The sequence below is a fragment of the Hylobates moloch genome, unplaced genomic scaffold (assembly GCF_009828535.3).
Source record: "Hylobates moloch isolate HMO894 unplaced genomic scaffold, HMol_V3 SCAFFOLD_19, whole genome shotgun sequence".
In the NCBI taxonomy this organism is placed as follows: Eukaryota; Metazoa; Chordata; class Mammalia; order Primates; family Hylobatidae; genus Hylobates; species Hylobates moloch.
In genome coordinates, this window is record NW_026652294.1 from 1,387,909 (window position 1) to 1,402,604 (window position 14,696).

At 38.4% G+C, this 14,696-nt stretch overlaps 1 protein-coding gene across 1 annotated transcript in view; it reads left to right on the top strand.

The window, feature by feature from the left end:
* BCL2L13 (BCL2 like 13) overlaps positions 1–14,696 on the top strand; it is an 86,465-nt gene that overhangs the window by 53,091 nt on the left and 18,678 nt on the right. Inside the window, 2 exon segments of the mRNA XM_058431225.1 lie at positions 313–382; positions 6,693–6,836. Coding sequence (XP_058287208.1) covers positions 313–382; positions 6,693–6,836 — 214 coding nt within the window.

The window sequence follows — 14,696 nt, forward strand, 5'->3', positions numbered from 1 at the left end:
TAATAATTCAGGTATTTGTTTGCAGCATAAAAATCCTGTCCTGTAAGTTCTAAGCAGTTACAAAAAAATTATTAGAATATACATTTATCTTGCTATGTTATTAACTATTTCCCAAGCATGCATCACAGCTTATAGAATGCTTGAAAAAAGTGCATACCAGTGTGAAAAGCCACGTCTTGTACAAAACAGTATGTTGAATAATCCTTGTCAGTTTAGCAAAAAGTTCAACAGACTAGTGACTGTATATTTATTCATCTGGAAATATAGAATTTTCCTTCTTTGTGACACAGACTTTTAAAAAAATCTCTACAGGCCAGTGACATATCAGGCATTTCGGGAATGTACACTGGAGACCACAGTTCATGCCAGCGGCTGGAATAAGGTATCATCACAATGATCTTTTCTCTTAAAAGATTTTAGTGTGTTAATGATAAGACATAGGAGGAATCGCTAGCATCATGCAGCAGAAAATTGTTAGAGCTCATTCTTTAATGCACAAATCTATGTTAAGTGGATATTTTTGGTTAAACTGGTTTTTTGATTAATGCTGCAAGATTCTGCTTGGCCCAAAATTATGTGTCCTATAGTATGGCCCCTTCCTTTCTGTCCCAATTTTCCCATCATTTCTTCATTTCTCTGTGTTAGACATGACATTTCTCTCCAGATGGTTATATATTTATTAACATGTGAGTGTGTCTTGGGGAAAAAGAATAAAGACTTCACTTGGGAGGTAGCCTCTTCCTGTTCTCATCGATGAATAATACCATTTATGTTTTATAACTTACACAGTGTCTTGTGTCACATACCATTTGAGCATCCCAACCATCCTTTGCAGAAGACAGAATGGATTTTATTAGGTCTTTTTTATTATTTAGCTAGTTAGGTAGGTAATCAGAAAGAAAAGTTAAATGACTTGCCTAGAATCCCTTGGCCAGTCAATAATTGGAACCAACACTAGAGCTAAGATCTGATTCCAGCTTCTGTTTTTTCCACTGTAAATATTGCTTATCTGCTATCTTAGACTGTATTATCTACTTAGCACCTTGAGAAGGCAGGGTGTAGGGGGATGCAGTATAGGGTGGCTCAGTGCAGTATGAGAAAGAAGGGCAGCCCTGAGGGATACAGTGCTGGAGATGAGAAAATTCAGGACGGTTACTTTTACAGACACCTACCTCTATTCGGAATTGTTTGTTATGAGTCAGACATGTGACCTTCTGTACCTAATTGATGTGTATTAGGTACATAACCAAACTTGTTTCAGATTTTAGCTTTGCCATGGACGATATATGTCTGTGGGCAGGTTCTCTTTTAAAAAAAAAAAAAATTTCGGCCGGGTGCAGTGGCTCATGCCTGTAATCCCAGCACTTTGGGAGGCCGAGGTGGGCGGATCACCTGAGGTTGGGAGTTTGCAACCAGCCTGACCAACGTGGAGAAACCCTGTCTCTACTCAAAATGCGAAATTAGCCGGGCATGGTGGCGCATGCCTGTAGTCTCAGCTACTCAGGAGGCTGAGGCAGGAGAATTGCTTAAACCCGGGAGTTGGAGGTTGCGGTGAGCCAAGATTGTGCCATTGCATTCCAGCCTAGGCAACAAGAGTGAAACTGCGTCTCAAAAAAAAAATTTTTTTTCAACTTTTATTTTCAATTCAAGGGACGTGTATGTGCAGGTTTGTTATAGGAAGCTCTCTGAATCTTAGTTTTCTCATTTGTGAAATGGGAAACAATAATACTAGCCTCATAAGTTTTATTAGAATTAAATGAGATAATACATGTTCAGTACTTATTAAGCATATTATCAGGCACCATAGTAAAGCTCAGTAAACAGCAGCTATTATATTAGCTTTAACACATGGGACCTTATTCTCAAGTAGTCACTATTAATAGAGTATTAGTATGTTACCTATCAGTACATAATTTGTTAAGATATCTATTTGCCTCGTTTGTTTTTTTGGAATAAGAGAAAATATTCTCTCTGATATAGACATTTGAAATAGACTTATTTTATTTATTTATTTATTTTGAGACGGAGTCTAACTCTGTCGCCCAGGCTGGAGTGCAGTGGCATGATCTTGGCTCACTGCAACCTCCGCCTCCCAGGTTCAAGCGATTCTCCTGAGTAGCTGGGATTATAGGCACCCGCCACCTTGCCCAGCTAATTTTTGTATTCTTAGTAGAGATGGTGTTTCACTGTGTTGGCCAGGCTGGTCTTGAACCCTGACCTCGTGATCCGCTGCTCACCTCAACCTCCCAAATTGCTGGGATTACAAGCGTGAGCCACTGTGCCTGGCCTTTTTTTTTTTTTTTTTCAAGTTGGAGTCTTGCTTTGTTGCCCAGGCCTGGAGTGTAGTGGTGCAATCTCGGCTCACTCAGTACAGCCTTTCCCTCCCGGGTTCAAGCAATTCTCCTGCCTCAACCTCTCAAGTAGCTGGGCTTGCAGGTGCCCACCACTACGCCCAGCTAATTTTTGTACTTTTAGTAGAGACAGGGTTTTGCCATGTTGGCCAGGCTGGTCTCAAACTCCTGACCTCAGGTGATCTGCCATGGTTACAGGATGAGCCACCTACCTGGCCTAAATATATATATATATATATATATATATATATAATATATTTTTGAGACGGAGTCTCACTCTGTCGCCCAGGCTGGAGTGCAGTGGCGCAATCTTGGCTCACTGCAAGCTCCGCCTCCCGGGTTCACGCCATTCTCCTGCCTCAGCCTCTCCGAGTAGCTGGGACTACAGGCGCCCACCACCACGCCCAGCTAATTTTTTGTATTTTTAGTAGAGACGGGGTTTCACCGTGGTCTCGATCTCCTGACCTCGTGATTTGCCCGCCTCAGCCTCCCAAAGTGCTGGGATTACAAGGGTGAGCCACCGCGCCCAGCCTCTGGAATATATTTTATAAAAGGCTGGATGCAGTACAGTAGCTCACACCTGTAATCCCAGCACTTTAGGAGGCCAAGGCGGGAGGATCGCTTAACACCCAGGAGTTTGAGACCAGCCTGGGCAACATAGCAAGACCCTGTCTCTAAAAAAAAAAAAAAAAAAAAAAAAAAGCCATACATGGTGGTGTGCACCTGTATTCTGAGCTGTTTGGGAGGCTGAGGTGAGAGGATGACTTGAGCCTGGGAGGTGGAGGTTGCGGTGAGCCGAGATCATGTCACTGTATTCCAGCCTGGGCAACAGAGCCAGACTGTCTCAGAAAAGAAAGCCCATACCTATTAGTAGTCACTCCACCTATTAGTAGTTACTCCCCATTTTCTTTCCTGCTGCTCCTAGCCCCCGACAACAATGACTCTACTTTCTGTCTTAATGAATTTGTCTATTCTGGACATTTCAAATAAATGGAGTAATATAATATGTGACTGAAGTCTCTTTTAATATGTAGACTTATCCTTCCTCTTTTTTCCTCTCTTTAATTCAGTTACAAGTTATTTTTCCTGTAAAATGTTCTAATTTCTGGGTTTTATTGACTATATCACTGAGATGTCACTTAACATGTTCTTCTGTGTCTGTATTTCCTTCCTGATCAGATTCAGGTTCAATCTTTTTGGCAAGAATACCTAATGGGTAGTTTTATCTATTTCCTATTGCATCACACTGGGTGACATATAATACCTGGTTGTCTCTTATACTGTATTTTGAAGCATATAAATCAAAGACAAACCTAATCAATGAATTCGGTACAGATAAAATTTGTAGAATATGATTTTTATTAGGACTGTTAAGTCACAGAAGGGTTAAATAGATTGGTAGAGGAAAATATGTCACTGTTATCATAAATATTCATTGTAATGAAAGGGACTCTCAGAACTATAAATTAGCACGCTTAATTTCTACACCAAGCAAGCTCATATATTATTTAATAAAAGGATAATGTCCCTAAATTTAAGTAGGTCTAACCTGTTAAAGAGACCACATAGTGTATGAAGAAATGTCAGGAGATTAAATAAGTGTGTGGATAAAGGTAAGCCAGTGGAGGTAATCTGTTTTGATGGTCAAAAATACTTTAGCATTTCATTGCAAAAACAATTGAAGAAAAAAAATTCTATATGATGTGGGGATTACTGTTATCCAGTAAGGAAATGACTTTTGAGAAAGAATCAAAGATAAAACTATTTGCTGACTTTTTAGACCTAGACATGTGAATCGTGGATTCTTCTAGGAGTGCATGCCTGAGGATCTAGTTTTGTTTTAACATTTAAAAAAATAATGTGGGAGATGAGAGTCCAAAAAAAATCAGTTGTGCAGATTATGTAAAATTCTTGTGGATAGTAAAATGTCAAGTTGATGGAGGTCAGTTGTAGAATTAACTCATGGAGCTTTGTGTGTAGGATTATGTGTAAATCCTCTTAGGATTTAGCTGCTTAAAGACAAGCTAAACAGTACAGTGGCCTTAGACGTCATCATACAGGTCCCTGAAGATAGCATGCCAAATAGGTAAGCTTAGTATGTGGTAGTCATTTAATAACTGTATGAGGAATGAAGGGAAAAAAACGAATCATTTGACATAGCATGTACCATCAAGAAGCATATTACCAACCGCATAGAAAATGTCCATCCTGAAAAATGACATTTCTGCACTGTGGTTACTGTGTTTCAAGAAAGATATTGGAATAGGGAAGATCCAGAAAAGGAAACTTGAGTGATCAAATGGATCACTTTGCATTGCAATGGAGCAATGGCCATATGAAAAACAGAATAAGAGAATAGTGGATTTCAGACTGGAAGTCTAGTGATTGAGGCTTTTCACTCCTCTTCCAGGAGTGAAAGAGAATTGCAGATTTATCACTAGATTCTTACATAGTAAAACTAGGGTGTCTGCTTTTCGATATATGAAAGAGTTAAATTTGGAAGAAATAAAACTAAGTGGTATTTTATATAACAAGCATAAAATATTTACAGCTCATTTCCCCAAGAGGTAATAGAGCTTAAACATGAATAACTTTAAAATGTTACATTATTGTGGATTATTATGGGAAATTAGAATGTTTTGAAGTCCAGGACATCCCGGGCCTTTAAGCTGATATACAGGTTAGCACCACTGGTTCATAAGCCACTCCTTACCTGCTCCTACCCAAGGCAAAATATAAAGTTTTTTGTTTGTTTGTTTAATAGTATAAGTTTTCTTATTGTAGAAATGCCTAATGTATTCTTCTTTATAGCCCTATACTACTACATCAGTGTTAAGTTTTCAGTATATTTTGGGCTGGAGTGCGTTTAGAATGTCAAGAAGTAAAGATATTATGTGTTCATTGTATTCTTCCTTTCAGATTTTGATAGAGATTCCCCCAGGGCTGCTTTCTCTTCCTTTCTTTAGAAGCCAAGGAATATTAGTTTGAAATATAAACTCATTGTTTTTTGTTTGTCCTCCTTCAGAAATATTTTGTCGTCCCTCAGTTATTTCCTTGGCAGTCTACTAACAAGGAACTGGAATTGGTTTCATTTCCTTTTGCATTCCTTTTGCAGGCATATAGACCTCTTGATGTTTTAGACAAAAGAGACTGCATGCAGATGGCTACCTGAATACTTAGTTTTTTTCAATATGCATGTTTTTTTAAAGGAAGACAGGGACTCTAGTTAGTTTCTGTTGTAGTTTTTGACGACTTTTAAGTATTGAGCCACATGGTTATTAGGTATAGATTGTAATGGCATCTTTTATGTTTGACTTTTGATGAGTTTTACAAGATAGCTCTTAATTTTTAAAAGTTCTTATTTTCAAATAATAAAAGCACATGGTACAAAATGCAAAAAAGTACAGAAAGATATGCTTTGAAAAATAAAAGTTTTCTCTCATCCTTGTTGCCAGTCACCTAGTTCCCTTCCTTTTAGGCAACCACTATTACCAGTTTCTTGCGTATTTTTCTGGAGATCCTGTAGGATTATATAGACATATATATGTGTATATGTTTTTATTACACAAATGGTACTGTATGTATTCTTCTATAACTTGCCTTTTTTCACTTAAAGTAAATCGTGTTGATTGGGTAGTAAGCAATCTAAGTCTTTTTAACAACTGTATATTTTACTGGATGACAATAATTTATTTAACTAGTCCCTGTTGGGTTGTTTTTCTAGTTTTCTATTATAAATAATGCTTCAGGCTGGGCGTGGTGGCACACGGCTATAATCCCAGCACTTTGGGAGGCCGAGGTGGGCAGATCACTTGAGGCCAGGAGTTTGAGACCATCCTGGCCAACATGGTGAAACCCTGTCTCTACTAAAAATACAAAAATTAGCCAGGCTTCATGGTGTACACTTGTAATCTCAGCTACTCAGGAGGCTGAGCAGAAAATCGCTTGAACCTGGGAGGCGGAGGCTGCAGTGAGCCAAGACTGTGCCACTGCCTGGGCAAAAGAGCAAGACTCCATCTCAAAAAAAAAAGAAAAAAGAAAAAGGAAATTAATTAATAATGCATCAGTGAATTTCCTTCTATATATGTTATTTCTGTCACACACATACATGCATACACATGCCTAATTATTTTCAATAACTATTTCTACCTCCCTATTGTATAAAACCTACATGCAGTATTCAGAAAAATCCTAATAGAAGTTACTGTTTTATTTCCTTTATATAATGAAAAAAAAATACCTTAATGATGCATTTAAGTATAATTTTCTAGTAGTTGAACATATAAAACACATTATAAGAATTTCAGTGTGGTTTTTTATTCTCTCATCTTTGCATTGAAGATTTTGGTGCCTCTGGTTTTGCTACGACAAATGTTTTTGGAATTGACAAGACGTGGTCAAGAACCTTTGAGTGCACTTCTGCAGTTTGGCGTGACATATCTGGAGGACTATTCGGCAGAGTACATCATTCAGCAAGGTGGCTGGGTATGAGCTGTTATATATTAAAAATATTTTCTTGAAAAAAATTTAGGTTCGTTGTTGTTGTTTTTCTTAAGAGATGGGTTCTTGCTGTGTTACCCGGGCTGGAGTGCAGTGTCTAATTGCTGGCACTATCATGGCATGCCTCGGTCTCAAACTCCTGGGCTCAAGTGATCCTGCCTCAGGTCCTGAATAGCCAGGAGCACAGGCTGGGACTATAGGTGCCCACCACTGTGCTGTGCTCTATCCCATACTTTTTGATATGTAATTATTATTATTTCTCAGTTGGTTCAGTTGTTTATAAATTTTCCTTATACGTTCTTTGACCCTTGAATTACTAAGAAATGTATTTTTTAATTTCCAAATATTTACAGGTTTAAAAATTTTGTTTTCAATTACTAATTTAATTTTTCATCAGAAAGCATGACCATCATGGCATTGAAACTTGAGTTATAGCCTATTATCATGATCAATTTAAAAAATATATATATATAGGGCTGGGCGCAGTGGTGCACATCTGTAATCCCAGTGCTTTGGGAGGCTGAAGTGGGTGAATCACCTGAGGTCAGGAGTTCAAGACCAGCTGGTCAACATGACGAAACCCCATCTGTACAAAAAAAAATACAAAAAATTAACTGGGCGTGGTGGCATGTGCCTGTAATCCCAGCTACTCAAGAGGCCGAGGCAGGAGAATCACTTGCACCCGGGAGGCGGAGGTTGCTGTGAGCCAAGACTGCATTCCAGCCTGGGCAACAGAGCAACAACAACAACAACAACTATATATATATATATATATATATATATATACATACACACACACACACACACACACATATATGTATATATATACACACACATATATATTTTTATGTTTCAGAAGAACATATATTCTCTAATTGTTGGTGCAGAAGTCTGTACGTGTCCATTTACGTTTAATCAGTCTTAATAATTACGTGTTTTAAATCTTTCAGTCATTTCCAATTATTTTGTCTAATTATTTACTAAGAGATGCGTGTTTGATTTGCTACTATGGTGGTAGATTTTCCATTTTCCCTTTAGTTCTGTCAATTGTAGGTGACTAAAAGTTGTACTTATTGACCCCTGGTGAATTGAATGTTTTGTTATTACAGTTATGGTCTTTGTCTCTAAAAGTGTTTTTTTGTCCTAAAATCTATGATTTTTTTTCTTTTTAAATAATCTAGCCCCAAATGTCAAATATCCCTTTGATATTAAAGGATATCTTTAATTTCTCGCAATAATACTTGGTAGTTTTAAATATAGAGGTATTGTACAATATGGGCTTCCTTCCACATCATACTTAGAAATGTACTTATTTCTTTTTTTTTATTTTTAAAATATTTATTTATTTATTTTTAAATAAAAAGAGACAGGGTCTTTCCGTGTTGCCCAGGCTGGTCTCAAACTCCTGAGCTCAAGCAGTCTTCCTGCCTTGGCCTCCCAAAATGCTAGGATTAGAGGTGTGAGCCACCACACCCGGCTGTGTTTCTTTTTTCTAGTAGTTAAATAGTTTGGATGAACTATATATTTTTTTAAACTTTCCTGAAGGGTTGAAGACTGAAATTCTTCTGTATTAAAAATGACATTAATGAAAATCCTTGCCAAATAAATGTATATGCTTGAGACCTGATTATAGCTTCTGGTTAGGATTTCTTGTCTTGTCTTACTTAGCTGAACTGAACCTTCCCTCCCTTCCTCCGTCCTCTTATTCTTTTTTTTTTTTTTTTTTTTTTTTGAGATAGAGTCTCACTCTGTCACTAGGCTGGAGTGCAGTGGTCCGATCTCAGCTCACTGCAACCTCCGCCTCCTGGGTTCAAGCAATTCTTATGCCTCAGCCTCCCGAGTAGCTGAGACTATAGGCATGCACAACCATGCCCAGCTAATTTTTGTATTTTTAGTAGAGACAGGGTTTCACCATGTTGGCCAGGATGGTCTTGACCTTGTGATCTGCCTGCCTCGGCCTCCCAGAGTGCTGAGATTATAGGCGTGAGCCACTGCCTGGCCTCTCCTCTTATTCTTTAAAATATCAGTATATACATCCCAGCATTTGTATCTATATCTTAGTTTATCTTTTTATTTCAACTTGTCTTGTGCTAAGCAGTCATTCATCGTTCAGCTGTGTATTGAGCGCCTGCTGCATACTGTGCTCTGTTCTGGGTTCTCAGTAGAAAGCTATCAGCAGAGTGTTTCCTTGACCCGAGATAGATGACACTCTGATGGAGAGAGACCACAGTGAAGATATGTAGTGTATCTTCATATGCTACATGGTGTTACATGCTGTGACAACAACGCAGGGAGACACACATGATGTGGGGGTCAGAGTTTATGTTACTCAGGGGAGGCTGCACTGAGGAAGTGACATTTATGCGGACGTCACTCATCTCCTTGGTTTAATCTCACTGTTTATTACTTTAGTCTTTTCACTTCCATTCTTGCTCCAGGGTTTTTTTCTTTCTTTCTTTGGGCCTAGAAATGGTTTTTAAGTTTATTTGTTGTAATTTGCCCAACAGTCAGTGATTCTGTAGAGAGAGTACTTTTCATAAAGTATATTACTCATTATTGTTTTTTAGCCACTATGCATCTGAGGGTTTGAGTTAATTTTTAAAATATGTAAATTTAATTACTATGGATACTAATATCGAACGTGCTAGGTTTACGTGCTTGGTAAATGCTTACTGAATAAAATCCTGAGCATTTGTCTTAGGAAAATGAAAATATTCTTTGAGCTGTTCTTAAAAATAAGAATTGTGACAATTTATTGTGATTGTTGTCTTCCTACTTTAGTACTTTTTAAAACCCTTGGCCATTGTAGTGTATGGTTTGTGTGATATCCAGGAGACATCCCAGGTTAACTGCCACTTATCCCATATGGTGCTTTACAACAAGGGAAGAAAAATGCAGGGAATATTATGCACTCCCTTCTCAACTTTCAGTTTTATGATGATGTAGTTAGTACATCAAGGTTTGTTTGGTGATTGTAATTTGTTACAGAGAAAGTAAGTATATTACTCAACTCCAGTATCTGTGCCAAAAGAAAAGATCTACTGCGTGGATAACTAGTTCATTAATACTTTTTTTTTGAAACAGTCTTGCTCTGTCATCCTGGCTTGAGTGCAGTGCGCAATTGTAGCCCACTGCAGCCTCCGCCTCCCAGGTTCAAGCTATTCTTGTGCCTCAGCCTCCTGAGTAGCTGAGATTACAGGTGTGTGCCACCTTGACCAGCTACTTTTTGTATTTTTAGTAGAGATAGAGCTTCGCCATGTTGGCAGGCTGGTCTCAAACTCCTGGCCTCAAGTGATCCACCCACCTAGGCCTCCCAAAGTGCTGGGATTACAGGCATGAGCCGCTGCACCTGGCCTTCATTAATATTTCAAATGTGTTTTATCTCTTAATTTGAATGTCCAATCTGTATTTCACATTGTTCGGTCTAAGCTCTCCATTTGCTTGTGTTTAAAACTAAGATATTAGGCCGGGTGCAGTGGCTTATGCCTATAATCCCAGCACTTTGGGAGGCCAAGGCAGGTGGATCACCTGAGGTCAGGAGTTTGAGACCATCCTGGCCAACATGGTGAGACCTCATCTCTACTAAAAATACAAAAATTACCTGGGTGTGGCCGAAGATGATGTGGAATGAGAAACAAATGTCAACATAATAAAATCTCAGTTAAAATATTTTAAAAATTCTTGGTAGTTGAGCAGCTCTGGGGGAATAAGGGCAAATATGCTTGTTATGAACTACACTGAAATCTACCAAAGTTAATGTTTACTTTGTGTAGATCCATATGTCTATTTTATTTATTTTTCCCAGTGAAAAGTGTATTTTGATAGAGAACTTTTCATTCTATAAATATACTATGAGTTACTAAAATATTATGGATTTTGTTTATTCCTGAAACATAGTTAAAGTGTGCATATGACATGGCTTATGTTAAAAATACCCAGTGCTCAGTTTTGAAAGATAGGCAAAAAAAAAAAAAAAAGTATAGGACAAACTGAGGAATGTACACTTTTTTAGGGGGCACATTTTCCTGTGAATCTGGAAATTTGATAGACTTGATTGTGTTTGTGAAAACTGAGCATTAAAGGTTTCGATTGATCAAAAAAAAAATTATCTGGGTGTGGTGGCAGGCACCTGTAATGCCAGCTACTTGGGAGGCTAAGGCAGGAGAATTGCTTAAACCAGGGAGGCAGAGGTTTCAGTGAGCGGAGATCGTGCCATTGCACTCCAGCCTGAGCAACAAGAGCAAAACTCTGTCTCAAACAAACAAACAAAAAACCAAGATACTGCTTTTTTTTTTTTCAGATGGAGTCTCGCTGTGTCGCCCAGGCTGGAATGCAGTGGCACTATCTTGGCTCACTGCAAGCTCCACCTCCTGGCTTCACGCCATTCTCCTGCCTCAGCCTCCCAAGTAGCTGGGACTACAGGCGGCCGCCACCACACCTGGCTAATTTTTTTGTATTTTTAGTAGAGACGGGGTTTCACCGTGTTAGCCAGGATGGTCTCGATGTCCTGACCTCTTGATCCACCCGCCTTGGCCTCCCAAAGTGCTGGGATTACAGGCATGAGCCACCGCGCCCGGCTGATAATTGCTTTTTTTTTGATGCCAGTTGGTGAAAATGTATCCTGTGACATAAGCCGTCAACATGAATCTCCTTAAGATACTGTGTGCTGAACATTACATTGACAGCTCTTAAAACCCTTCCAGAAGAGAATCATTTGACCACGTGATATCGCACATCTGTTATATAAAGCCTGTGGTATGATTTCCACGGAGAATGTATTTGTCATTAGTCACTTGAACACAACATCAAGTGAAACAAACTGCCTACTTCTCAAAGTGCAGCTACTTTTGAAAACCTGCAGCAGAGGACGTGGTGCCAGCAGCCATAATTTATTGGGTGAATGGAGTGGTAGCCCATAGTCAGTTAGGAACAAGCAGGCTTTGGACATACAGATTTGAAGGAGAAAGATAATATTTTGTTTTCTGAATTATTAACAGAAATGGCTAGGACTTAGAGACAGGGTCTTGCTTTGTTGCCCTGGCTGGAGTACTGTGGCGTGATCATGGCTCATTGCAGCCTCAACTTCCTGGGCTCAAGTGATCCTCCCACCTCAGCCTCCCTCGTAGCTGGGACCACAGGTGTGCACGCACTGTCACACCTGGCTTATTTTTTCCAGAGAGAGGTTTCACTATGTTGCCCAAGCTGGTCTCAAACTCCTGGCCTCAAGCAGTCCTCCCCCCTTGGCCTCCCAAAGTGCTGGGATCACAGGCATGCGCCACCTTGCCCAGCCTGTTTTCTCTTTCTACGTTTTTTTTTTTCACTCTGGCTTTTTACCCAGCGAATGATGAACTGAGAAAAGGATTAGAAATCATAAGGTTTGTTTCTTGCCCCAGCTCTGCCAAATACTAGCCCTGTGTTTTGGAAGGATTCATTTAACTTCTCTGAACCTCAGTTTCAACTACAAAAAGGGAAGAATAGCTTCTCTGTCTCACAAGAATAATGATGTGAAAGTGTTTTGTGAAAATGTCGCATTTTTACAAATGCCAGGTTTTCACGTTCATCTCTGAAGAGTGTGGGTTTTTTCCCTCTCCTTAAGTCTGATCACCGTTTCCTCTTAGTTTCAGTTTTGACTTTTATTTGCCCTGCAGCCCGGTGAGGGCACAGACTGGTTCATGTGCTGTGATTCTCCCTGAGTCATCCTTGCTCCCTCCCTCCTCGTTCTCTTTCATTTCCTGGGCTTGTGTTGCTACGTTGGAAGTAAGTCTGTCTCCTGGAAAGGGCAGAGCAAGTCCACTGTGGTAAGGCTTGTATTTTACTTTCTCCGTCGTCACATGATAAATACTTCTTGTGAAAGATTTACTTTTAGATTCCATAAAAGATTACTGGAGGGAATGTCATCTAATGTCTATTGTAATATTTAAGTATTTTGAATAAAATGAATCTTTGTCATTTTCTTTTGACATGAAGCTTCGGATTTTAGCACAGGTTTTTGTTTGTTTAATCTAGGATATTTAAAGACTATCTCTTGGAAGCTTTTAGGTTAATAATTTGTTAGAATAGTTTTCATATTGTGGGAGGTGACACACAGGGATGATACGAAATTAATGAAGTGGGTTGCAGCTAAAATCAATTTATTAAGAGTAAGTACTGTTTTGGGAAATCTGCCTGCTGTATATGTGGGTGTGGATGTTTACTGTGTTATACTCTGAAATGTATTTTTTGTGGATCTTCCTCATCATGTTGGGTGGAAAATTACTTCTGTAATTTCTTCAACACTCACCATTTTCTTATTTTAGGTTAATAGTGATCTGAGAGGCGCATTTGGTTATAAGGGTCCAAAGCAATGATCTGTTTCCATTTTGTAACTTCGAGGGCTCAAAAATGTAAAACTAGCTGGTTGATCCCAGCTAGTTTTATATTTTTGAGCCCTCGAAGTTACAAAATGTCAGTGGAGCCTTTGTGTGTTTTGTGTCAGTGGAGCCAAAGGGATGGATACTCCGAACAATACAAATATTTTACATTAACAATGATTTAGATTGTCAGAATCGTTCTAAGACTACTTGTAGATGTTATTCTAATATAAGTTGTAACTAATGTATTATCCAAAACAGCTCTTTTTCTTGACAGATATATATATATAAAGTCTGAGAAGTAATGATAGAGGTTTGTTGGCATAAATCTTAAGGGAAATGAGTCCTTAGACAATTTACCAGTGTAGATGGGCTTTGGAATTTTGCCAAAGCTTCTTCAGATGGAAAAGTTAAGTTCATAGGAGCTCAGCTCAGCAGCAGCTATGTCTCAGAAGGTAAAATATTGCTTGAGGTGGCAGAATAATTTGTAATTGATGTGACCCCTGCCCCTACCAAAAAAAAAGTGAAACAAAAAAATACAATCAATATAGACATCATGATGCAGCCAATTTTTGTAATAGGTCTTTGAACGTTTGTCAACCTGATTTTTACTTAGGTCTACCACCAAAGTAAAGTTATGTTTGTATTTTATTTTATATTTATTTTGATATATTCCTTTACTTAGTTTTTTACTTAGTTCCTACTACCAAAGCAAAGTTATATTTGTATTTTATTTTACATTTATTTTGTTATATTCCTTTTATCTACTTATGTTTCTTTTCTACTTCCCTTTTTAACTGAAGAGTTTAATGCATGTATCTTTGTGTGTTTGCTTGAAAAAAAACACCAAGTATAACATGTTCTATCTATGAATACTTCTGGCCATTAACTCAAAAGGCACTATATTACAGACGGAAAAGCACCAGAAAGCAATCAGGGACTTCATCTAAGAGGTAGGACAGCATAGTTGGTAAAAATACAGACCCTGGAGGCAAACTGCCTGGGCTTGAATCCCAGCTTTATTACTTTGGGAAAACTACTTCTTGTTTTGGTTTCCATGTCTGTGAAATGGAAGTAATAATAATCCTCTCATAGCATTGTTGTGAGGTTTAAATAGATTAGTGAAGTCTTTAGAAGGGCACATGATAAGAATTATATAAGGGTTACCTGTTGTTGCTATCCAATTTGTCATAGCAAGCTAAGGGACCTTGGGCAAGTTACTCAAACCCTCTGGCTTCATTTATTTAAAAACCAAAACAAAAAAGACATAGTTCTCTGCTTCTTTGTGCATATTTAAACTCATGGTTTATCCCAGCTAGTTTTATATTTTTGAGCCCTCGAAATTACTCCTTTGCATTTTATGTCAGTGAGGCCAAAGAGACAGATACTCTCAACAACACAAATATTTTGTATTAAAAATGATTTAGATTGTTAGAATGGTTCTGAGGCTACTTGTAGACATTATTCTTCTAATATGATAAGTTGTAAGTAATGT